We start from the raw sequence: 27205 nt of genomic DNA, 5'->3' as shown, positions 1-27205 counted from the left end.
GGAGTATTCCTTAAAGTATTACTATGGGAACTGTAAGGAAAAACTAAAAACTTTCCCAGCTCACTCTCAAAAGTAGATAAGGGTTTTGATGTATTCGATCTGCTGTGTGTGAAAACATGCTCTTTACACTGTATACGCTTCTGTTTGGGGCTCACTAAATGTTTAAGCTTTGTTATAAAGTTATAAATAAGATATTTTTATTTATTTATGACTCCTAGCAATTATTTAACTTATGTGATTAAACAGTAATGTTTACTTGTTGTGAAATTTTACTGTCGTTCAAATATGTGAAGTAGCTAGGTCTGTTTTAAAGAGAAATACTACTCTATTTTCCCTTCTAAAGAAGACAGTTTTGTTTGTATGCTCTGAACATTTTCAGGATTGCAGTACTATAAAGTCTACAGGGAACACTTGCAAACAGCCAAGTAGGAAAAGGGCACCAGCTGCTTGAAAAATACCTGCTAAACTAGAGAGAGAGTTATAACTAAGGTCTGCCTCTAGCTAGGAGAAATGTAATGAAATAACTCATTACGACCTCCACTTTATTTATTTTTATGACAGGAAATTAGAAGATTAGAAGCTTACAGGCATATTGAGTTACTTCAGAATGATAATTTTAGAACTAGAATATATTCAGAAGTATGAAAAGTAGAGGAATTTAACTTGAAATGTGGGAATTTGAAATTGCTTTAGAAATAGTCTTAGTCCCTATCATCTCATATTGTGCTTACACAGGCCTATTTTAATAAACAAATATTTGGTATGATTATGTTTCTATTTATACTGTTTTCATTATTTGTCTCTGGAAATATGTATGGGTTGGTCATCAGTTCTCAGTAATAATTTTCTGAGCTTCTGATTGATGCAAGGAGGTATGTTGGGTACCAAGAGGTTTAGAATTATAATTCTGACTTTAAGGAACTTACTGTCCAGTTAGGCAAATTTCCGCTTCACCATTCACACCTTTTGTGGTGTGGATCAAGTTGCATAGCATCTCTAAGGTTCATTTTTCTCATCAGACTATTTATATTGAAGATTACATGTGTCAATGCACAGAATATGTATGTGTAGCAGTATCTGTGATACATGGTAGGTGATCAGTAAATTTCCAGCCTGAGTAATGCTTATAGAAACTGTTCCTTCACTTTAACTTTTCCTTTTTAATTTGAGATATGTTTTAAACAGATGGTTTTTATTAGTAAAATGTACTTTGTTCTTCTCAGGGTAGGTTGTATTAAATTACTAAAAAACAGATGACTAAGAAAACCTAATCACTGTGTTGGGAGTCAGTAGGGAAAGTTAGGATCTCAGTTCTCCATCTTGCTTATATTTGATAATCACTTGTGGGGGGAGGGTGTTGTTAAGTAATGTACAATTACTATTTCCCACCATAGGCAAATGAATGAAAATCTCAAAGTTTGAGTCCTAGAAATCTGTCATTTTCAAAACACACACACTCCCTACGCCAAGTATGAGAAACTTGTTCTCAAAGCACTGGCCTCCTCTGCAAACCTTCAGCTGAGCTCCTCTCCAGCAGCCTTTGACCAGGTCCTTCTCTTGCTCTTTTGGGTGGTAGGTTTAGTGTATTTGGAACCCTTCCAAGTGAGCTTCAGATTTCATGTGGGAAATAAGCTGTAAATTTTAATTTAAGGAAGCAATTTATAAGTCCAGTGTACTGCTTATTTCCCCGATAAAAACATAATTCTCAGATTATCTATTTTATGAAATGAGTTAATGACATTAAATTGTATATTTCAAATATTAAATTTTAAAAATATTTGTAAGTTTCTGTTCTTTAGGAAAGCAATGCCAAGTATGTTGTTAAGCACTGGAATATTGGAATGCACACACATTCAAGTTTGCCTATTGAACTGACTGTTCTAAATAAGTCATTAATACTTTCATTTATATGATATGTTCTTGCTATGTTAATATTTATAGTAAATGAAATCTTGATAATAAGTTTTTCAAATATTGTTAGATTGAATGCAAGTAGAACAATTCACTTGAAGATTCTGTTGGTGAACTTTTTTGTTTAAGGAAATGTACATTTAAAATGACATTGTTGCTTTAATTAGTTTTGGAAAGTTTAAAGTCAAATATACTGTAAAAATTTTTAAATAAAAAATTACCTATAACTTAATATCTGTAACATTTTGTAAGCTTGACCACATAAGTCCAAATACTTTACCGTCTTTAAAAGATTCCAAGAAAGCTAGTGGAAATAATTTAAAGGTTAAAGTCAGAGCTGAAACCAGTTATCACTGTAAATATCAGCCAAGAAACTGAAAATGACATTTTCAGTGTGGGACTCAACAGAATTTGACAGAGACTCTTTGGCTTCTGTTTTATTGCCATGGTGCAGCTGTTTGACAAAAGGCAGGTCCCACAGTTTTGGGCCAAGTAGACTGTAATGCCACCAAAATCATGGTGTCGTACATTTTTCAGCTACAACACATATGATGACATTCTGGAGGGATACTTATAGTACACATCAGTACGAGTTCATTCTCCTTATGAAAGTAATATATTAACTTCATAGAAAGTACCTGCTTGTTAGCCTTTCACTTCTGCTTTACGCCTCTGAAGTTTGTATACTTAATTATAATGTTGGTTTTGTGAAACCATCCCTCATTTATTATGGTGGTTCTGGCTAAAGTAAACCAAACCTAGCCAGATCAAACCTGTAACTTTGCTCCAACCATGTTTTTCACTGTCGTCTTGTAACTGTGAATGTGACTGTTGGTGTAGCACCTTGGTGAAGGTGTTTCAGAGTGACATCTGACATATTGAATTATTATTAAGAGCATGCTTGTAGAAATGGATGTGTAGTTTTGTTGGTTTATCAGTGGAGTTATGATTGTGCAGGCAAAGCTTTGTCTTTTAAATCCCCTCGTGAGACCTCTTTAGCTTTCCTTAGCATTCAAGCCTTAACTCAGACCTGGGGAATTAGTGTCCTCTTCACTCCCGTTATACCTTAAGTTCTCATAAAACATGATACTGCTGTTGTTCGTTTTTCCTCTCCTTGTGTTTTTTTCTCTTCCAGGACAGGCGGTAACAGCCTTTTACTTACCATTTTGTCATCAAGGAGGTAGCGGATATAGGAGGGCACGTCTGTTTAGTTGGGGTTTTTGTTGTTGTCGTTGTGCTGCTTAGGTGGGCTAAGCATGAGAGGATTTTTAAGAATTGACATTTGTGGAAATATTAAGTGTTTTAGGTTATTCTTTTAAATGGTTTGAATGCATTCTGTTAAATATGAAAGGATTATGAATTACGCATTGCGATTTCTCATTGCTTTTTTGGTATGTAATAAAATTTGCCTGTTTCATTTTAGAAAATAACTAACTTACCTGATTTTCACAAAATCTTATAATCTCACTTCCTTCAAAGATTTAATAAATTACTCTCCCAAGGTCTTTTGTTGCTAAAAAATGATTTCCCCTATCCAGATTGTCTAATTCAAAATGAATTACTATCGTGAAACATTAAAACACACAAATCTTCAGTGAAGAGAAACTAACAGTGGCCATGCACTTCTTGTTTCTTAACACAATGCAGTAATTTTTCAGTGCATTTTCAAGTGGAAATACAAATTGAAAATTTGGTGTTTGGTAAAGGTGTAGGACTCTTTCTATGTCATAATGAAAAACTGTGAATCAGGTACTTTGTATTTACATTAAAATATTAGATATTTATATCTATAAAGCAATAAATTATTGTTATTTTTAAAACAGAAAGACAATATAGAGTAGATTTTCCCCTTTTGTTTATTCTTAAGATAAATATTTTTATCTAACCAGGGAAGTATTTTGTAGAGCTGACTATAAAATCTGTTCACTACAGAAACACAGTGTCTAAAATATAATATCTAAATTTATGAAATAGAAAGTAAAGTTTCTTTATAATCCCAGTTCCAATGGAACAGTTTGATATATATCTTTTCATAATGTATTTTGTTTTAACAAGTTATATTTAATCAGTTATTCACTATCTTGTGGCATACCTTTTTCCTTTTCAGATACATTTTCCTATAAGTGTGTGTAATTCATGAAGCATATATTATGAATATTTATAGATACTCAATTTCTTCTTTTTTTAAAAATTATAATTGGTAATATAGCAAGTATCTGTGTGCTTGTTTACTTATCTGGCATTCTTATTTCAGCTAGTTTAATTTGGATAACTTTTTTTGAAATGGAAGTTTTAGATTAAATGATATGTAAGTTTATTAATGTTAATCATTTAGAAGCAATGTATATGACATATATGAAGATACAAAAATTACCCAAAATAGTCAATTTATAAAAAGTGTTAAATACTCAGATTAATAAAAATTCATTTTCTATTTTGCATTTTTTATTTTTATTAGAATGGTCAGTATTTTTATTGACTTTGTATTTTTATAAAATTAATTTACTTGGGTTCCAGTCCTTGCCTTGCTGCTTACTGTCCATTTATCCCTGAGGGAGTTCTTTAATCTCTCCTTGCCCAGTTTCCCCATCTTTAAAACAGGATAGTAAAAGACCCACCTCATAGGTTTTGTTTGGGTAGTAAATGAAATAATCACTTAAAGCATTTAAAACAAAGCCTAGTATGTAGTAAGTGCTCAATACAAATGCTCTTTAACTGTTACTATTATCGTTAAATGGATTCATGAACAATTTACTTGCCAACTTGGATAATCAGAAATATATTATCTTAGCATTTGTTTGTAATTCAAGAGCATTAAAGATAACTTAAGGTTATATATATTTTTATATCATATTAGTCCCCTGATCTTGTTATAGATCATCTAGTTTACTGTTGGAATATTCAGTGAAGTAGAGTGTCAGGTCTTCCCTGGTTCCTTTAAAGGTTATGGTAAGGAAGTGTATAGTTCAGAGGTATAGTTGGGGCCCAAGTAATAGGTTCCTGGTTGTCCAGAGTCACCTGTGGCGCTGTGAATTTTTGAGGACAGAGAACAAGTCCTCAAAGCTTGACACTTGGGAGGCAGTACTCTGTATACACTGAAGGAATGAGAGGGTGTATTTTAAATAACAGCAGGACAGCCCTGCCGGGCGTGGCTCAGCGGTTGAGCGTCGACCTAGGATCCAGGAGATCGGGGTTCGATTCCCGGTCAGGGCACATGCCCAGGTTGTGGGCTGCAGCTGATCAATGACTCTCTCATCATTGATGTTTCTATCTCTCTCTCTCCCTTCCTCTCTCTGAAATCAATAAAGATATATTTAAATAACAGCAGGACACAGTGTAGGCTTGCATTTAATAACAGAGCTGGTCCTCTGATGAAGACATAGAGGCTTCGATGAGGCCACAGGTGTAATGCCACAGGTATTGGAAGTAGGAAGTGAACCTGCTATTTCATCTGTTCCCAGACTTTTAATTGACAGAAACCATTGAGGAACCAGGCGTATTATGACCGAAAAAGAGAATGTCGAGGACAGTAAGTGGAGGGACTTATTATTTAAAATAATTTGAAGGACTGTTAGAAGAGTAATTCAATTTACCTTTTTTGTCTTCAGAGGGTAAAACTCTAGGAATAATGAGAATTTTGTAATATGAAGTCCTTTGCAATGCTTGAGAAATCATTTAGACTTTTCCATTTAATCAGATGCTTCTTTAATTTTACCATATTTTAATGGTACCTTCCCCCCCTTTTTTTCATAGATATTGTTATTTCAAAAGCTCGAAAACTTTATGTAGTAAAAGTTTTCTTATTGATCCCTATTCCCTATCTGCTCTCCATTAATAGACATTGTTTTTAGATCTTATATATTTTATGTATGCACCTCTACAAGCAAATATAAATAAGGATTCTTATTCCCTATTTCCCACCCCCACCAACTTTAAAGAAAAAGATAGGATACTGTTCTACACCTTGCTTTTTTTTTTAACATAACAAGATCTTTTCATCTCAGTAAATAGAAAACATTCTTATTCTGTTTTATGGTTGGTACAATCCATTGTGTGGATGTGCCCTAATTTTTTCTAGTGGTACCTTATTGATGACATTTGAATTGTTTCCAGTTTTTGCTACCACAAGTAATTTTCTGATGAGTAATCTTATATATACACAGTTTTGCAGATGTGCAGGTATGTTTTGGGCACATTCTAAAAAAGTGAAATTACTAAACCCAAGATTATAAGCATTTGTGAAAGAAAGGTTTTTATTCTTAAAATGAAATAAGCTGTATTTTGAAAGAATACATTTGTATTCACTGGAAATTGATTATCTTAACACTGGATTTCAAACTTTTTTTATTACAGCTCACATTAAAAAGTTACTTTACATTGTGATTCAGTATACCCAAGCACAAATAAAATTTTCATGAGACAGTGTTTACCCTTATATGTGATACACTGTACTGTTTTCTTTTTTTTCATATTGTATTCTTTAAAAATGCTGGGCACAGTCCACTGAATTGAACATAACCTCCTGTGTGAAAAAACAGTGACCTGAAGTATAGTTGACCAATTCTATTATGTGTGGTAAAGGAGGATCCCTACTTGGACTATAACAGTGTCCCAAAAATTGCCTATAATTCTCCTGCAGCTAAAGCAAAGAAAAAAGCGTGGTTTTCACTAATTTTTTCTAATGCTATCAGGAAGATTTAAAAGTTGTAAAAATTATGTTTTTCAACAACCCTTTTTTGGGGCTTGGGGGAGGGTTCTCAGCGCAAATGTAGCAGGAGCTGATGCAATTCAAGGTAACTTGTAGTTTCACTGGAAGTTTCAGTGAATGAATGTAGAAAAAAGGTAATTTGGCGTGTATTTATGGTATCTGATGGAAAACAGTTGTCAGGCTTAAATAATGTGAGCAGAAAATTTTATACCAATATCCTGTCTTAAGGATAGTCGTGCTTAACACACAGTGTCTGAAGTATTATTTAATTTATGAAAATTCATCAAAGATGGTATTATGATTTAATTAAAATGACTCAGCTAAAGCAGATAACAGAAAAAACAACATCACTGAATATTTGCTTTGTGCCAGGTATTAGGGAGACAACAATGAAAAATCTAAGTTATAACCTTGTGAAGCTTCAGTTGGAACCAATTTGGTATGTGGTAGATGCTTAGACTTAATTGTTTTATTTTAGACTTTGAATACAGAAATAAGTAGTATTGATTTTATCAGTGTTGGAAAAGAACTTTAATTCCACTCTTTAACAGGTTTAACAAGTGATTACTTATTTTCTTGTTTCTTTGCTTGCTAAGGAAAATTCATAGAGAATAAGAGGTCAGATAAAAACTAATGCTCTTTTTCTTTCCCAAAACATCCTCAAATGTTGAAAGTTTATAATGTAATTCACCTGCATTCCGTGACTCAGATTATGGCAGGACCTTTCCGACCATATTAAGGGTTTTGGCAAGAGCCCTAAGAGCCTTTCCTCCTGTGTAATCTGCTATGTTCTGACAGTATGTTAATCAGTTTTAAAACATAATATAAGTAATCTAGATGCCCTACAGAGCTGCACTGTTTGATGCAGTAGCCACTAGCCACATGTAGGTGTTGAGCATTTGAAATACAGTTAGTCTGGATTGAGAAATTCTCTAAGTATGAAATATACTAATCTCTCAGACTTAATATGAAAAAAGAATGTAAAGTGTATCATTATTAATTTATCTTTACATAATAAAACAGGATTTTATGTATATATTAGGTTAAATAAAGTCATTATAAAATTTCACTTTAAAAAACATTTTATGTTTCTTCTAGAAAATTTAAATTTACTTATTTGGCTTGCTTTATTTTCTGTTGGATAGTCGTGATCTACGCTAGAAATGTGTAGTTTTATAAACATTCTTTTTTTTTTTTATTTGTAGGACTAGTTTGTTTTTTAATATATCATCCAGTCCTTAAGATTTCACTACTACTAGGGTGTTTGGTGTTTGGTCTTCCATTATTCTTAGTAGAGTGTGAATTTTTATTTTGGGTCTGCTACTACTGTGTAACCTTGGGAAAATCATTATGCCTCTCTGAAAATGCATTTTGAAAAACTCCTTGACCTCCAAAGTGAGATGCAATTACCTGTCTGACATTTCTCCTTGGACGTGTAATGGGCCCTTCATATAGAATGTTTTTTCCTTTCTCAGTCTGTCCTCTTAGTTTTTCTTATTATCAGCAATAGAACTGCCATCCATCTACTCAAGGAAAAAAAAGTTCAACTTTGATATATCTCATTTCTTCTCCCTCTCACATTTAGCTCATCATCAAGTCATTGGTTGTACCTCAGAAATACAGTCTGTGTCCCCCTATGAACATGTTCCCACTGCCCTAAAGTAAACCAGCATCAATGCCCACCTGTGCTACCAGCATAGTTTTCTACCATTCATGAATCCGCTTTTCATATGGTAGCCAGATAGAGCTTTTAAAAATGTATTTGTCATTCTTCTACTTAAAATCATGCAGAGGCTTTTTGTTGTACTGCAAATAAAAACCCAGGCTCTTTATCGTGACCTACAGTTGCCCACACAATGTGACTCCTCTCATCCTTTCCTGTCTTATGTCTGATCATTTACACAGCCACACCAATCTCCAAACAGCTCCTTGAACATATTGGCTTAGCCCTGACTTAGTCTAGTTCTAGGTTCTTGTTCTGCCTAGAATACACTGTGCTTTCATATTTTATCATGGCCTGCTGCTTGTTACTTTCCCAACTCAGGTCCCGCTTTTGAGGCACCTTCCAAGAGGCTTAATTTAAAGTAACTGTGATGTCCCACTCCTCTGTGTTACACCATCTGTTAAAAATGTATCCATATTAGTATTTGAAATAATTTGATTGTTCAGTAGTAAATTTGTTGATTTTTTTTATCTTCCCTCATTACAGTGTAAACTGTATAAACTACCTTTCTGACCATTTAAACTATTAGTAGCCCATAGAAGGTCAATAAATATTTGCCACATAAATGGATGGTGAACTCAGCCATAAATGAAAGATCAAATACTCTTTAATGTATCCTGTTAAGGAGCCCAAAGTCATCTATTTTAGAATGATTACACACACACAGCCACATCAGTAAATACTTGAATACCTTTAAATGAAAAAAATGATATAATTATCTAAAAGAAAATCATCTATTATCTAAAGAATACTCAAGGCTGTTAAGTAAGGTATTTGTGTAAATTGTTTTATTTTTAATCCCTTGGCTGTTAAGTAGTTTATGGTGCAGAGCATGGTTTGTGAAGAATATTAGAGTGGTGAGATTCTAGCATATAGACCTTAGACTGAGTGTGATCAATCATATCTCTGAGTTGCAATCATCTCTGATTCTCAGATTTTGAATCTAAACCACATGCTATCGGGATCCAGAGGAAACTTAAACTGTGAAAGTTATGCAGTGTATATCTTTGGTATCTGTATAATTTTTTCCTAAAAATATGCAGAAATTGTAATGCTTACTGTTAGAATATTTTAAACTTAAGCTTCTGATACATATACTAGATTGGAAGGTACAGCATTGTCCTGGCTTTTTCTCAGATATCTTGTTAGTGCTTTTTAACTTACTGGAAGTATAAGTACCTACATTTGATTACTATAAACAATTAATGCAGGATGTTTAGGGTACATTGTTGGTCTTCCAGGTAAATAACATCAGATTATTTTTAAAAATACCGTGTGACCTGTGTAGCCAGTATTTAATAAGGGATATGAGAAACTTATATTTTCTGTGGAATTAATTGCCTTACGAGTCATGTCAGTTCTGTAAGATTAGTAGTCTGATGAATCCAAAATATAAATAGGCAAGTGGATTTAGGAGGACACTTTAATATTTAAAATACTTTTGATCTGCTGATTAGGATATATTTTGAAAATGCGTAGTTAAAACCAATTAAAAAGGAAAATGACCTACATTTATGATATATATTTAGAATGACTATCAGGGCCAAACATAAAGCCTTTATGATAAATGAGCCGTGAGACATAAGTTTTCTGTATAAAAGTAAATGCTGACATGCTAAGAAAAATAATTACAGTTTCACATTATACATTCATTAATATGTAAAATCAATACACATTTTTTTTGTTAGAAGAATACCAAATATTTGGAAGCAGTGATTATTGCCACATTTTAATTAGACATTATAAATAAAACACTGAATATTATTATTACATAGTTCTAAATTGGAGTGAAATAGTTTTTGATGTAATCACACTCTTCCTCTTTTGCTTTAAGATATTTGTAAATATAATCTGAATATTACTCAAATAGAAGAAATCCCTTATGTATAATGAACTTTATCTCACAGTCTAGTAACTCTCAGACACAATTTGAAATACACTAGTTCTCTAGTGAAATATATATTTTAATATTGTTACAGTTGCTGTCTGTACATTTTTTTTTTACTTTTTACCAACAAGTATATTGATGAAAATTATTACATTCATCTTCATAAATTAAAAATAAGAAACAAAAAGAAACTTTTGGGAAATAGGGTAGAACATGGGCTGTTTGAAATAATTTACAAATTTTTGGAGGTTTTTTATTTTGTTTTATTTTGTAACTTGCTGTTTCTTGTCAGAGTGTATGTATGCAACTATATTTTAAGGATTCTTTTGCAACAGTTTTTTGTTTTGTTTTTTTAAATGAATGCAGACACTGGCAAAATACTGTATATTATTTTAAACAGTAAATCTGGTGGTGGTTTGTATGTGGAACTAAAACAAATAGTTTAGGTCCCATCTATTCCACAGTTAGCAGTGCGGACTTGGGTAGAATGAGTTATGGAACTTCTCTAGGCCTCTGTTTCCTTTGCTAATTTCTTTATATAGTCTTTCAGGAAAAACGTCAGAGGTTTCTAGAGGATTCTCTATGTAGTCTGGTCTTCAGAGTATGGTCATGGCCTACTTTTCCATCTTCATCTCTGCTATCTCTTCCTCCCATATCCATCTCACAACTACTAACATTTAACTACTTCTATTTGTTTTTCTAATATTTTGTCTCTCCTACCTGAAATGGCATTCTTCTTAGTGACTTTTGTCTCAGATGCCTGAGCACATAGTTCATCTTTATTATAGAAAACTGAATTGACATAATGTAAGTTCTAACATGCCTTTTTTAAAAATCACAGCTAATGCATTGTAAGGATCATTTTAGGCACTAACTTTTGTTAAGAAAATGAATACTTAAACTGATATATCCTTAGTATAATAATTGTTATACAAGTTGACTTGAATACAGTGTTATAAACTTCGATATAAAATAGGTTTTTTTGTCAGTATATTTTTCTAATGTTTTAGTTTACTTCTTACTTAAACTGTTATCTTTAAGAACATAAGAAGTAATTTTTTTAAGGTTGAATATAGTTTTTTTTTTCCTGAACTGCTTCATACCTATTTTGGTTAATTCTAGTTTACTATTTCTTTGGAGGTTATTAAGTATGCAGTGCATATCATTTTAAGACTTTTCTCCTCATTCATTCACTTTATTTATTAGTCAATAAAAATTTATTTACAGGCTTTTTATGTTCCTAGCATTGGTTAGGTACTAGGGAAATATAAAGAGTAATAAAACTGAATCCTTAGTTTCAATCCAGTGGGCCAGATATACATATAAAAAAATCATTTCAATATTTGTAGTTAAGCGTCATAATGACAATATAAAAAAAGGGTTATATGAATGTTTAGGTGCTGAAAGAAATGAGAGTTTATTGAATCATTTTAAATATGGAAAAGTATAAATAAGTAAATGTAATAATTGCTTAGGGAATTAGAGATGACCACAGATTATGGTTGAACTTGAACTAGAATGACGATGCATCTTACAGGGTTGGAAAAGGTATTAGAGGTAGTGCAAAAAAAGCACAAAGAATGATCAGAGCACAGTGTGTATAAGTAGCAATGGTGGAGATAACAAGGGATCACATTTTGAAGGGTCTTGTTTGGGGTATACTCTGTCTTTTTTTCTCTGTTAAAAGAACATAACAAGAGTACCTATTCTATAGAACTCTTCTCATGATGAAATAAGGGACTATATCAAAGTGCTTACAATTGTAATGTGTTGTAATGTAACCTGTGAATAAATGTAACCTCTGATTATAGCTGCCTTCTCAAAAAGTTTTTTCAGCAATCCGTAAGATACTGAAACAGAAGTTTGTGTTGATTTATATCACCAGGAAGTTTCCTGTTTGCATATTAATTAGTCATCTTCAGTCTACGTAAACTAGAATAGCATCGTATAAATTCAAAAGACACCTGTGTTTAGTTTTGTTTCCCTATCCTATTAATTTATCATTGTTTTATACTTAGGATTGAGTACAAAGATACAGATACAGTCCCATTATCATATTCTAATTTAGTGAGTTGCAATTCCCAAATGCATTAGAATCATATATTTGTGAATTGCTCTCAATTGCACATACTTTTGTTTAAATATAGGGCACACTGAGAGACTGAACAAATAGGTCATTTGGTTTTTAATAGAGGGAAATAAATGTTTGCATTTACTCTCTTGTATGAGCCCTTCACATTATCATTTATAATGGGTCCTGTTGGTTTTTAGATTGGTCAGCTGGCTTTTAAAGGAATGAAGAGACTCAATAGAATTCAGTCCATTGTGTTTGAGACTGCCTACAACACCAATGAGAACATGCTGATTTGTGCCCCTACTGGAGCCGGGAAGACCAACATTGCAATGCTTACAGTTTTGCATGAAATTCGCCAACATTTTCAACAAGGTGTTATTAAAAAGAATGAATTTAAGGTAGGAAATTAACAAGCCAGACAGCAGCTTTTTAAATTGTAAAATTATAATTATTTGGCCGTTCATTGTACATGTATCAAATCTGGAAGTCTTTTGGGATTATTGTACATGAAGTCACATAAAGAAAGCTGCTTGATTTACTTCATTACTATTAAGGCAACCTCTGTTTGTGTTATGAAAATCCCATTACTCTTGTGAAAAGCTGTGAAAATATATTTAGCTTTGAAGCAGAACCAATTTTCCAAGTGATAAGGCTGTATAAACAAATTTCATTGTCCTTTAAATAGCTGTATACTTATCCAACAAAGATAAGTACTTTTCATATATCACTATTAAGATTTTTCACTTGAAGTGGCTAGAATCATATTTCACAATGAATTATAACTTGTATTGGCTACTGTGAAACGAATGACATTGTGGTTTTTGCTCATTCATCAAGCTAGTGTTTCTTTGGTGCAGATTGTATATGTCGCTCCAATGAAAGCCTTGGCAGCTGAAATGACAAATTACTTCAGCAAACGTCTAGAGCCACTGGGCATCGTTGTGAAAGAGTTGACTGGTGATATGCAGTTGTCAAAAAGTGAAATTTTACGGACTCAGGTATGTTGCATACTTACCTTTTCCCCCAGGTAATTGTGAAAAATGTTAAATAGCTGTATTTGAAGTAACTATAAAACGTAATGCGGACACAATGAATTTTACTTGTAACCACGTCTTTTACAAAAGAGTAACATCGTGGTGGGGCTTTGTTTTCTGGCATCCTGTCTGACTTCTGCGATTTTCTCTACCTCAAGTTAGATTCCTGGGGTAAATTTTAAGTCCATTGGCAACGACTGTTCTTTAAAACGCAAGGGCATAAGGATGAAACAGACCTCAGTTTTAAGAGCAGAAAAACATGTAGACGCTTAAGTGACCTAGTCTCAGACCAGTCCCTCAGGGTGATGTAACTTAAAAGTTCGTAGGCCTTTTTTATTTCATCAAGTAAGAAGTTAGGTAGTCACGCTTGTATGTAGCACTCTGTTGGGTGAAATGCATGACAGCAAGGACTTAAGATTCACAGTTTCTGCCTTCAAGGATCCTACTAACTACATATACAGAAACTATATTAGAGCTACAACCTAGGTATCGTTCAGGGACACAACACGTAAGTAAGGTGATGTTCATGGTGCTCTTAATAAATAAAATACCAAATGACCAAATATTAATGGAGTAATTCAGGGAGTTTGATAGAAAATAGGGGATACAGATTTTGGAACACTGAATGGACAGTGATTTAAAATTTGATGGAGGATTACTCGTTCCCTTGGGCCATCATAACACATAACTACAACTTGGTGGCTTGAAGCAACAGAAACTTAACTCGCACAGTTCTGGAGGTCAGAAGTCCAAAATCAAGGTGTCAGCTGGGTTAGTTTCTTCTGGAAGCTGTGATAGAGTATTTTTTTCCATGTCTCTCTCTTAGTTTCCCAGGATCCTCCAGAGCCTGCTCCCATAGTAGTCCTCAGTATTTTATGTTTTATTTAATTTTTGCTTGGATAATTGTTTACAGTGTTTTCAAACTTTCCTATTAAAACAAATCCAAGCGTATGCATGTTTGACTAGAAATAAGTACTAAAACAAAGCATGTATAATAGGAAATAAAAGCCCAATAATCTTTGAAAAAAATAACATAAATACTTAACATTGAAGGTTGTAAACAATACTGTAAAACACGAACATTTTAACACATTCAAATTAGTAACTAGGAATAGCGTTTTCATCAGTTTGTCATTTCATAATTTATCATTTCAAACTTAATTTTGATGTTTGTTTTTATTGTTGACACTATTACAGATGTCCCCGCTTCCAGCCCCCTGTTGTCCCCTCCGCTCCCTACCTTCCCCATCACCACATTGTTGTCTGTGTCCATGGGCTGTGCACATGTGCATTTGTGTTGTCTAATCTCTTCCAGTCTCCCCCTACTCCCTTCCCCTCAGAGATCTCAAGTTATGTATAGTCACATTAGAAATCAGATTAACTTTAGCCCATATGTCTTTTTTTACATATCTCAGCATTGGAATTGCCATATCACTACGTTGATTATATTTTGCTCTGAAAAATACAGCTTAGTTTTATAGCTCACATTATAATCACCACACCCTCCCTCCGACCTCCCTCTCTCACTCAATGTTCTGTTTGGTGTTAAGAGCCAAAAAGAAAATAACATAAATTTAAACTACCTGATAAAACATGGAATAAAAAAACTAAGAGGAAATGAAAGTGACTCACAATGTGGATTTTTATCAGCACAAAAGGATTTGTTTCAACTTACGGATTTTGTAAAGATCTGAACTTCTGCCATACATTAGGACATTCAGGATAAAATCATTTAGCTCATTAAAATACTGTGTATTTATTTCATAAATAAGTGAAGAATACTAATTATTTTGAAATCACTATTCACTAAGCTACTTAAGTATAAATGCAGTTTTTAAACAGATTGAAAAACCCAGTCTTGATGAAATATAAATGTTCTGATGTTCTGATGTGTTGATTTAGTTTATTTATTCATTTATTTAAATATATCTTTATTGATTTCAGAGAGAGGAAAGGAGAGAGAGAGAGAGAGAAACATCAATGATGAGAGAGTCATTGATCGGCTGCCTCCTGAGCGCGCCTGACTGGGGATCGAGCCTGCAACCTGGGCATGTGCCCTGACCGGGAATCAAACCCTGATCGCCTGGATCCCAGGTCGATGCTCAACTGCTGAGCCATGGTTGGCCGGGCTTGATGTAGTTTAGAAATTAGTGTGGTATTCTATTTGTTGTAATGTTGCTTCTTATTTCCTTAGTTGTCTTCTTTGTTTGGTTTGGGACTTATTTTTAATAGTAATTTTTTTAGAAACAATAAAATAACAGCAGTATTATTTTATATTTTGAAGGTGATTCTTGATTGCTTAAGCTTAAGTTTTTAAGTGACTGCACAAACATAATTGGTGTGTTTTTGGTGGTAGTAATGATTTTTCAGTCCTTTGTAACTCTAAACATTTTGCTTTTTTCTTGTTTTGTGTTGTCTATTTGCATTTTGAATTTCATATAATTAAGCAACTAATAACCAAAATAAAATTTTAAGCTTTCTTTTGTTAATAGAGATACCTAAACAATGGGAATCGAACCTAAAATGTGAAAGCTTTGATCTCTAAGAACAATGATCAGTTTTAATAGGCTTAACAAATGTGTTTATACGTAATGGAATTAGAGGGCTACCACTTTTAAAATCCCTGATGAAATGTCAAAATTATTTGCCAAGATAACCATTTTCTGCATTGAAAGCATGCCATTAAGAAGTAATGAGAGTTCTGGTTTGCAGAATATCTCATTACCTTTATTAGTAAGAAAGCTATAAATTATATTGAAGAACCATGGAAATCTTAGTGTTATTATTTTTACTTTTACAAGGTTTAAAAGCTACTCATAAAATATATTAAAATGCTTTGAGTAAAAAGTATACTCCTTTATATAAATTGCTGCTTTTAATTGTTTTGTTTTTAATATATTTGGATTGGAGAGGGTAGTAAGAAAACTGTAATTTTTGATGTGTAGAAATCTTTCTGGTGAATGCAAATTATGTATTATGTGAGACCCTTTCCTTAGATTATAATTTAAAAGCACTTGGGAATATAATTATCTTTGCTTTCACTGAAAAAAAATTTAGAATAACCATTTTGGCTATTCCATGAGTATTCCTTTAGGAAAAATAAGATGCTTCATAGTATTAGAGGAGTGCAGAGGGAATTGGGGGTCATATTCTATTAATAGTTTCTCTTTTTTTGTTTTGTTTTGTTTCACATCAATATTTAGATACTTTTTTCTATCGTGATTATTTCATATTCTTATGGCTGTTAAGTAAGTAAAAATAGTAAAGTAATTAGAAAATTTATTTTTAAATTAGTTTACGAATGCTGCTTGCAAAGTTTATCATGTTAACATCGGCAAAGACCCTATTCCCAAATAAGGTCACATTCACAGGTACCAGGGATTAGGACTTGAACAGATCTCTTTGTGGGGGCACAATTCAATCCACAACAGACACCTTAGGTAAAGGGGAGATGTCTAACAGTTTTGTTTGAGTGATAGCTCATTGTGGTTTTGATTTGCATTTCCCCGACGATTAGTGATGTACATTTTCATGTACTGGGCTAGGGTTTGCAGGAGCCTGCTGGTAACCTGGTGCCCTAGATGCTGCCTGGGAACTTGACAGCCATCTTACTTGGGTTCCTAGAGCCAACAGGTAGATGCTGGTACAACCTGGAGTCTGGGTTTGTGGGATCCTTCCGAGGAGGCACCAAGGGCCTCCCAGAAAAGTAGGCCTTTGCGGGATGGGTTGTCTGCAGTGCAACTGGGCACTCATTTACTTTCCTTCTCCAGTGTGGCAGGTATCTCTCTGTGCTGGGCTGCCTGGGCTTAGAGGAGGGGTGATGGGGTTAATGTGACTCTATCTTTTCTATTCTCAATGCGCCTTTTCTTATTTCTCTGCTTCATCCACACACTGTAATCCATCGCCTGGAATCCTAAGCTCTTGTGAAGTTATTTTCATGCACGAATAGTTGTTCAAATTGATGTTTCTGAGCACCAGAAATTCCTCTGCTGCCATCTTGCTGAAATCACTCCCAGTTTTTCAATTGGGTGTCAAGAAAGCTTAGAGCCGGTTTTTATACTTAATCACGGATACTATGTTGGCTAATCCTTTAGTTCTATTTGCTTTCTTCCTTCTTTGTGAATTTTTGTGCTTCATTTTTAGTGTGTGTGAGTTTCTGTTAAGCCACTTCAAAGCCAGTAACAAATAAGTGCGTTTGATTCCTTTCTCAGTGGTGTAAGTTTGTTAGATTGTAGGAGATGGAAGAGAATGGAGAAAAAAGTGCAGAAGAAGGTGTAATTGCGCTTGGCTCTTTGTATTCCTAACCATAGACATTGAGTGAGTGACTTAGTCATAAACTTCTGTTGAGAAACTCTCCTTTGGATAACCACAAGTTGTGATTAAATAGTACACATGTCCTGTCTTTGTTCTTTTTCTAAGTAAAATATAAAGGGTTCAAATAATATAAGCACGTGAACAGTAAGGAAAACTCTTCCTTATTTACACTTGTTTTCACGAGCCTTTATCCTGCTGTAATGTTAAGATTTTAGAATCCTCCCTTCATCTTCTTCCCAGTAGTAGCCCGCCAACAAACTTTTGCTTAATTGTTCTTGAACTGGTAAAATCTCTTCATATTGAATGTCTGAAATTATTTGAAGAGATGAAAATAATTGGTATTATTTGGAATCATTTTTGTGAAGAACTTCAGAATACACTTTTAGCTCATCACACTTGAGGCTTTAGTACTTTCGTATTACAACATGACATTTTAAAGTGTTCCAGTTTAGTAAGAAGTGGATCCTAAACTGAGTTTTGCACGTGTAGCAGGAAAGAGGCCGTGACTGTGATATGTTCAAAGTCATAGGAGAGAGGATTTTTCCCCCCATTTTCACCAGTCCGATGGGAAAAACTACATTACAAAACCAAAGAAAGCTGTTCTCTATGAGCCACATCTCAATTTACAGAAAAGGACTTAACACAGGACAAACTTCTACCACAGATTATTCACATGTCAAGAACTTGTCTTTGTGAATGAGCAGAACAGGAATCACTGTTAAGTGGTCTCACACCCTTGCTCTACCAGACTTGAGTGGAATGAAATCCTGGGGTATCATGAACAAGCAGTTGAATTGATGATAGCAAGGTCTTCATGGCTTACACACATGGCAGTATAAACAGTTTTCGTATTTTTCCCTATTATGTTAAGTTTTAGGGTAAAACTAAAGGATTGTATCCTTTACAAGCTTATGTGATGATACTAGACTTTAGTATGTATGTTCTGGGATTATTGGAAAGTGTTTTAAATCAACAAAAAGAAGTGTAAGGAGAATTCTACTCTAGCTGTAAGCACATGTGGTCTAAAAAGTATTTTCTTAAATGTTCCATTTTGAATTATTATAGAAACCTCCCCCCCCTTGCTCTCAGCACTCCATGCTCTCTTCCTTCAAGCTTTAGACTGTTTTATTGAATTATACTTTGCTTCTTTATTTTACATTACTTGAGACATTTTTAACTAAAAATAGTATAGAATTTTTTTAAACATGAAATACCAAGATTACATTCTTTAGCTTTAGCTTGACCACATCATATATTTTCAACAAAGAATACGCAGTAAGAATACCTTTATATTTGAAGAGTTCCCAATTCATTGTTATATTTCCATTTTATAATTGAAGGCTGTCATCTTTGACATAAATACAACTAGGTACTTCAGAGGACGTTGTGCTTTACACGTGAACTGATGGGAGAGGGAGGAACATAAAAAATGTAGAGAAGGAAGTAGTTGGAACTAACTGATTTGTTGTAGTGTCCTAAGGGGCAGGTATAATCTGCTAGCTGTCAGATTCCATTACGGGAGCTGTTGCCATCCATCAGAGCTGACATGCGTATAGCAGAGGTTAGTGTAACTGTAATTATATGTATGTTTATGGAATCTAAACCATGTGACATTTTAGATTTATAAGCTTGTTGGTTGAGTAGGTATGTGATTATGTATTTTTAAAAGGAAGATGGACTTCCTAAGTTTTGCAAACTGTTGTCTGGTCTGCATCTATAGCATTAGATTGTAATTTGTAACAACTTCAGGCTGTTTTCACCACAGAAAATGTATTAAGCAAGCATTCATGAATACTGCTCATTAACTTAGTTAATAGATTCTAACATTTTCAACTGAATGAACCATATTTTATCAGTTGTAAGACACATTTAAAAAATTTATGTGATTATGCTTTTCTTTGAACTTCTTAGTGACTTACGTAATTTGCAATTTAATTGTCACCACATTATTGTCTCTGTAAGTTAATTATAAGAAAGAGTTGGCACAATATTCTATGTTCATGGTGAGGTAGGTAGCCAGGCTTTATTTATTATTATAATTTAATGGTGTACTCTGTAGCTTTCCTAATGTTTACTAATAATCTTGCTTATTTTATAATTTAATGTGACATAAATTTACAGTTTATGAGAATTACTGTTTTGAGAACAGATAGGCTTGTTTTTCATAAAAAGAGTTGCTAGTAAGTGATGGCAAGGTATATTTATAATAATATATCTTGCGTTATTTTATTTTATTATTTTTTTAATCCTCAGCCAAGGACATGCTTTTATTGATTTAGAGAGGGAGGAAGGGGGGGGGGAGAGAAACATCGATTGGCCACCTCCCTTACTCCCCCCAACCAGGATCAAACCCAAAACCTGGGTATGTGCCCTGACCTGGAATTCAGCCTGCGACCCTTTGGTGCACAGGATGACACTCCAACCAACTGAGCCATACTGGCCAGGGCTTGGGTTATTTTAAATTTGTCATTTTTAAAAGTAGACTAGTTTATTATAATGTAAGACATGTTAATTAGTGCACAGTGAATGTTTCAGTCCATTTTAGAACTCAAAATTTATTATATATCCATTTATATTTAGTTCCAGTAGCATATTCTTTCCATAAAGTTTTATATGATCTCCACATTGCCACTTAGCTTTAGCAAGTAAACTAGGTAGCTTTGGATTTGTAGTATTTCACACCTTAGACATGAATTCCTTAATCTATTTAATTAGTTTGCCAATTAATGTTGTGTTGAAGCACAACTGTTAAATTTTGTGGTCAGTGTAGTTCATTTCAAAATGATAGCAGTGATATCTCTAATAATGTACCAGGTTATATTGACAAATTAGATTGTGCATTTGTTAAGAATTTGTCATTTGCAATCTAAAAAAAAAAAAAAAAAAAGATTATCATCCCTGAAGGTGACTTCAAAACTGACATTAAATAACGTAACAAAAGTGTTGAGAGAACAATCTGACCCTCGTCTCTGTTAACCTCTTCAAAGCAGGGTTGTACTGTGATTCTCAACAGTCTCTATAATCTGATGGACTGGCTAAGAATAGCTTTTTTTGTTACCTCATGTGTTCTTTGAATTATCCACTTATAGGATTATTTCCTAATGTAATGTTATTATAGTAGAAGATGTTATTAAACTTGTCATCTTTTTCTCTGTCCTTTTAGAAGACACAAACAGTTCAACATGTGAAAGGCAAATAGATAACATAATCAAAGCTTCAAGTCAAATGGTCCGCTTCCGTGAAGTTCTCACAAATACCCCAGGCCTACCTCCCACTCTGTATGCCTTGGATCACCAGTGGCTCACTGTTTGGGTTCCTGTTACCTGCCAGTTATACTGTAGGATACATATTAGTTTTTGGTATAAAGTACTACATATATACTTGATATTAAAGGGCATTTTTTAAAACCTGGGTATCAGTAGTAAAGTTTCCTCTAAATTTGCATAGCCACAAACAGGTGATCATTCCTAGAGTGGATCCTTGGTGTCCTTTTTCATTTCCATGTGCTTTGTTCACTTCTTTGTCCCTTTTCAAATAAGGGCCATTGTCAGTTTATGCAGGTTTAAAAGTTAGTGTTGTTTGTTTTTTACATTGTAAGACGCTTTTTTCAAAACATTATGTATTTTGTACACTTTACCCTACAATTTGATGACTGACTACCTCATTGATTTTTAAATAACTGTTTAAGCCCCGCTGGGCGTGGCTCAGCGGTTGAGCGTCAACCTATGATTCAGGTGATCGAAGTTCGATTCCTGGTCAGGGCACATGCCCAGGTTGCGAGCTTGATCCCCAATGACTCTCTCATCATTGATGTTTCTGTCTGTCTCTCTCCCTCCTTTCCTCTCTCTGAAATCAATAAAGATATATTTTTAAAAATAAATAAATAAATAAATAAATAAATAAATAAATAAATAACTGTTTAACATCACAACCTAGAGAAAGGTCCTGTTGAAGTGACCATTGCCTACAGTGAATTGGTTGGATATCATTCTGGGATATTTTTAACATTTTTTGTTTGATCCGTACATAGGTGGCCAGTCTTACTTCTTTTTGAATGACACAGCTGAAATCTAAATAATCTATTTGACTTTTTTAACGTTTCAATTTGATTACCTTTTCTTGTCTTATAGATGCTTGTGACCACACCAGAAAAATGGGATGTAGTGACAAGAAAGAGTGTTGGGGATGTGGCACTTTCCCAAATTGTAAAGCTCCTTATTCTCGATGAAGTTCATTTGCTGCATGAAGACAGAGGACCAGTGTTAGAAAGCATAGTGGCACGTACTTTACGGCAGGTAAGAGAAAGTGACTTAAAAGCTTATTTTGGAGGGATGAGTAATGTTTTAAATTTAAATGTAGCATTCAAAGAAATAGTAATATGTATTTCTCATGGGGATAAAGTTAATTTTACTATGGAGAAAACTTTAGCTACTTCATTTTCACGTTAAAATTACTCTATTTTCCTTCTAAGTCTTATTTTATTGATGTCTCTAACTAAATACTGGAAAGCTTTTGTTCTAACTTTATACTCTCTTTCTTTGTACATTTTTAGCACTTATCAGTCTTCCTTATAATTTCACAACTTGCTATAATTAATTATACCTTCATCTGTATCCCATACTAGATTTTAATCTCCTTGACAGAAGGGTCTGTGTGATTCTTCTCATATTTCCCATGTGCTACTAGCACAGTTCTCGCAATTACTATTATTAAAAGCAAAGTACCTGTTTTTATTTATTCCTTGTGATTACCAGATTGTCCCAATAGATGGCAGTGTTTTACATAGCACTTCAACATTGGTAACTAACAAGAGCCTTAGGGAACTATTTTAATTCAGTGTAGATTCTTTTCTGGTTCTGAGTTGAATGGTGGTATTAGGGACTAAATTCACAACACACTTCGCATGTTTAGAGAAACTTGGAAAAGAGAAAAGTGTAAGGAAGGCCAAATCTGTTGTAGTGAACAACACTGAACTAATACTGTCTTCTTAACTGCTTTCAATGATTACAGAGACTATTCAAACTTAGATTTTATGTGATGGAAAATGTCATAAAAATTTACTGCCTAGTTTGGGGGCTAATAATAAAGAGGAAGCTGCAGAATATTAATTTTATCATTTTCAACAATAATTTTTTGGTGAATATGTATAGTGTATAGAGCTTTGAGATTTAGCTTAGGATATAAAGTTCCAAATTATCCCTATTTAAATGGAAATATTTCTCATACAGGCTTATCTGTATTGAGAATTATAGGGTTGTATTTTTTCAATTAAAAAATACAGGGGTTTTTTTTAATTGATTTTTATCAGAAAAGTATCTCTGGTGTTTGTAGGGTATCATGTATTTTAAAAGAACTTAAAATATATTTAATGACTTCTGTATTGTAAATAATAATTTTAAAACCAAAAATCAGTGTGTTTTTTTCCTTTCAAATCACAACCAGTAGTGCTTAGAACTATTATATAATCAAAAATCATCATTTTAAATCCTAAAAAGAGTTCTTATCACAACATGTAAAAGAAATTTCTTAAACAATGGATGTGTTTATCTTTTCTTCTTCTTTAGAGTTCTTTAGTTTTGGTTGGTTTGGACTTGGGTTTTTACTAATATTCATAAGATTTCTTTAATGAAAGCAAATATATTGTAAAAAGTGGTATATGTATTTGTGCTTTAATTTTCTTCCATTTCTGTCTATATGTGTGAATCTGGGTCTTATTCAGTGCTATATCCCCACTGACTTAAGGTTGGGTCCTAAGCCAGTGTCGATGGATGGGTGATTCTGAAAGTATTCATACTACTCACATTAGACCACTTTACTTACACCCACTGAGTGTTCTCGACTGATCAAACTTATCAACAGCTTCTTCAGAAAACTGCTATGAAGTTGTTGATAGCGTCATCATGGGATCATAATAGTGTACTTTAATTATTAAGTGAATATAATTTTTGGTCATCCCTTGGTTTTATCTTTCTAGGTATATGACACTGTCATGAGAGAATATGGCCTATATTATGTTTAATTTATGGAATTTACTGTGTTTTTGTGACCTTGATGCACTTTTAGGAAAAAAGAAAAAAATATTTAACTAATAGGATTTTTCCAATTCAGGAAATCTACTAAACTTACATTTTCAATTATTATACATCATCCCAGATGCTACGTTTAGGCCAGTTTCTTTTTTATTATCTGTCTTCTAAGTTACGTATTATTAGTCTGTATTTCTTGGGGGATCTTGTTTTATTGTGACTGTCTCATACTTTATATTTACTAAACTTATTTTAAACTTAATAAAAATCAATATGTGTTGAATCTGCATCATACATTAATTAAAATAATCTATATAGGTTGAATCTACACAGAGTATGATAAGGATTCTTGGACTTTCTGCAACTTTACCCAACTACCTCGATGTTGCTACATTTTTACATGTTAATCCCTACATTGGCCTTTTCTACTTTGATGGCCGTTTTCGACCAGTTCCTCTTGGACAGACATTTCTGGGGGTTAAAAGTGCAAATAAGGTAAGTATTCATTTTAATAATTATATTTTTTTTTCTAAAAATATTTCTGCCCTAGCCAGTTTTGCTCAGTGGTTAGAGCATTGGCCCACAGGCTGAAGCATCCCAGGTTTGCTTCCTGCCAAGGGCACCTACCTTGGCTGTAGGCTCAGTCCCCGGCCCCGGTCGGTGCTCAAGCAGGAGGCAACCAATCTGTGTGTCTCTCTCACATCGATGTTTCTATCTCTCTCTCTTCCCCTTCCACTCTCTCTGAAAAAGCAATGGAAAAAAAATATCCTCGGGTGAGGACTAAAAAACTTAAAATATAATAAAGTAATAAAATAAATAATAAAAATAAAATAATATAAAATAAAATTAAAATGTTTCTGTTGATGTATTGATTAATGCTTATTTGGGATTAGAGACTCCAGAAGACCATTTCAGTAGCATTGCAAATATAACATCCTAGACAGAGTCAAGCAGCTTCTCAACTATATGTAGTACAGTAATTCCCCCTACAAAAAGTTGCTTACAGTAGTTTGCATTGCTATTATCAATGTATATTTTGTGTTCCTAAGCTAGGAACACAATTATAAGAATAGACATTTCAAAAAGTTATTTTGATATGATTGAAGAACGATGTAAAATAATAAAAGGCTCTCATTAAACCAGTAATACATATTTTGGTATATTATTTATCTAAAATAACTTACATGCAAGTGGAAAATATCTTCATGATAGCAACTATTAAGGGAGGTGCTCTGTTTAACTTACGTTTTATAATGAATGTATATCAATTATATATACACATATATATAAGTGGCATTTCTGAAATTTCTTATAATACATTAACAGCTTGTTTATCTAGTTTGTTAGTAGTATTACGTGGTACCATTTGAATGATTAGGGTGCTTATTTCGGACTTTATTTTTTAATATGTTATCCTTTTATTTTATTTTATTATTTTTATATTTTATTGTAGTATTTTATTTTATTATTTATTTAATTTTTATTTTTTTCATCACCATTTATCCCCTCTTTTCCCTCTTCTACACCCATCTACCCCCCTCCCTCTCACAGTCACTAAGCTGTTACTCTCTCTCTTTCTTTTTTGCACGGTTTCTTCACCCACCACCACCAACAACACAGCTGTCTGCTTGCTCTCTATCTATTAGTCTATCTCTATTTTGCCTGGTAATTCAGTTTATTAAATTCCACATATGAATGAATCATATGGTACTTGTCTTTTTCTCTTACTGGCTTATTTTGCTTAGCATAATGTTCTCCAGCTCCATCCATGAGGACTTTTATTTTAAAATATCATGAAAGAATACTTTAATTTGCCTTAAATTTATATACATTTATCATTCTGTTTAACAGCATTTTTTTTTTCTGTAGAAGAAATACTTCAGGAGAATATTTACCATATTTACCATTTTTAAAGGCCATATGATCCCTTTAAAAAAAAAGAATCATGTGTTACTAGATTAATTTTGATTGTTACTATATTACATTGCTTCTTATCCAAAAACAACGTTATTAGTAAAATAGGGCCATTTTTATTGTACATTATTATAAATAAAATACTCATCTAAAAGATAGCAGAAGTGACTGTCACTACAAGTTAATATGCCCCATTTGCATTGCATAAAAGTAAGCTACCTTTAGAATTGCAGGGAGGCTTTTCCGACTTATGCACATAAAGATAGTTTATGATATGATGATAGTTATAAAAAAAAATTCATTAATTGCTTCAACCATTATTTAGTATTCCTTACTGGTTTTTTTTTAATCATGTTTTTATATATATTTATTCATTTACTTTTAATGTGCCATCAGCTATCATATAAATGTAGAGCAGTTTCTTGATAGCTTTAGTGTTCTTTCAGCTTTATCATTTAAATGATAGCAGATGGTTACCTCAGAAAGGCATATATAGGAGAAGAAAATTTTTTCAGATGCTTGTCATCCACTTTAAACCTCTTTTCATTTCATCATATTAAAGCTAATTCAATTCAAACTATTTTCACCATAATGTGTTAGTATTATAATCATAACAGTAATGATGTTAGATGATGAACCATCATAATTATTTTGGAGGTTTAGAAATTTGGCAAAATTTTAAAAGATAGCTTTTACATATCTTACATAGTATAAACAGTAAGTTAATTATATATATTATAAATATAGATTTTTGTCTTACTAAAATGTATTATTTTTACACTCAGCTGTAATATAGAGTTGGTAACCATTAAGCATTTCCCCAGGGTGTCTGTTGTTTAATATAGTTTCTAACCAGTTGTTAATTTGTCATTTTCTTTAAGAAGAAATCCTTACAAGTTTCTCAGAGTTTCATTTGGAAAGTCATGATATGATTCAGTTGTTATAGAACATGAAAAATGGTGTATGTGACATGTCTAATTTGAAATATATAATTACTTTGGCCAGAACTCAACCTAAAGTACACTGAAAAATTATTAGCAGTTTTATTTGGAAAAGTTGTTTTTTTGAATCATTAATGGGGAGTAAATTATCTTGTGATTATCTCATCTACCTTAGTATCTTAGGGTAAAACATGAGTTTCAGATGCTAAAGTGTTTATATTATTAAAACAAAACATCTAAATCATAGTCATTTCAGATGTATATGACATTTTCCTCCCCTCTGAACTCTTAATAAATGTTAAGTAAAGAGATACAGGCTGTGTCAGATGCCTCCTCCTTTGGATTAACCACCTCCTTTTTGATTGGAAGTTTTCTCATCATTAATAGGGAAAATGAAACCCTTTCTTAATTCATAAATTTGATACTAAATTTCCAATTAATCAGAAATATGTTTCTGTAGAAAACCATCTACCTTTCTACTTACACATTACAGAAATAGTATGTTTCTTTAGATTTCAGTTTTATATACCATGACATTCTATTGGTAATGTTCTGGTAATTTTGAGAATTACACAGGAAAACGCTATGGGTTGTAGAATGAAACAAGAAAAACAGCCTGAAGAATGTGCTTGTCTGGGAAAAGCAGAGAAAAGAACTTTAAAATTATTCTAA

At 33.0% G+C, this 27205-nt stretch overlaps 1 protein-coding gene across 7 annotated transcripts in view; it reads left to right on the top strand.

Annotated features, from left to right (window-relative positions):
- ASCC3 (activating signal cointegrator 1 complex subunit 3) overlaps positions 1 to 27205 on the top strand; it is a 219494-nt gene that overhangs the window by 47749 nt on the left and 144540 nt on the right. For all 7 annotated transcript variants that reach the window (XM_081140696.1, XM_081140697.1, XM_081140698.1 and 4 more), the window contains exons 9-12: positions 12502 to 12702; positions 13162 to 13302; positions 21783 to 21947; positions 23997 to 24173. In XM_081140696.1, the coding sequence (XP_080996822.1) occupies positions 12502 to 12702; positions 13162 to 13302; positions 21783 to 21947; positions 23997 to 24173 (684 nt within the window). The remainder of the gene's footprint in view (positions 1 to 12501; positions 12703 to 13161; positions 13303 to 21782; positions 21948 to 23996; positions 24174 to 27205) is intronic.

Source organism: Miniopterus schreibersii, assembly GCF_964146895.1.
Source record: "Miniopterus schreibersii genome assembly, chromosome: 6".
NCBI lineage: Eukaryota > Metazoa > Chordata > Mammalia > Chiroptera > Miniopteridae > Miniopterus > Miniopterus schreibersii.
Note: the sequence above shows the minus strand (reverse complement) of the source record. Positions and strands in the feature narration are given on the sequence as shown.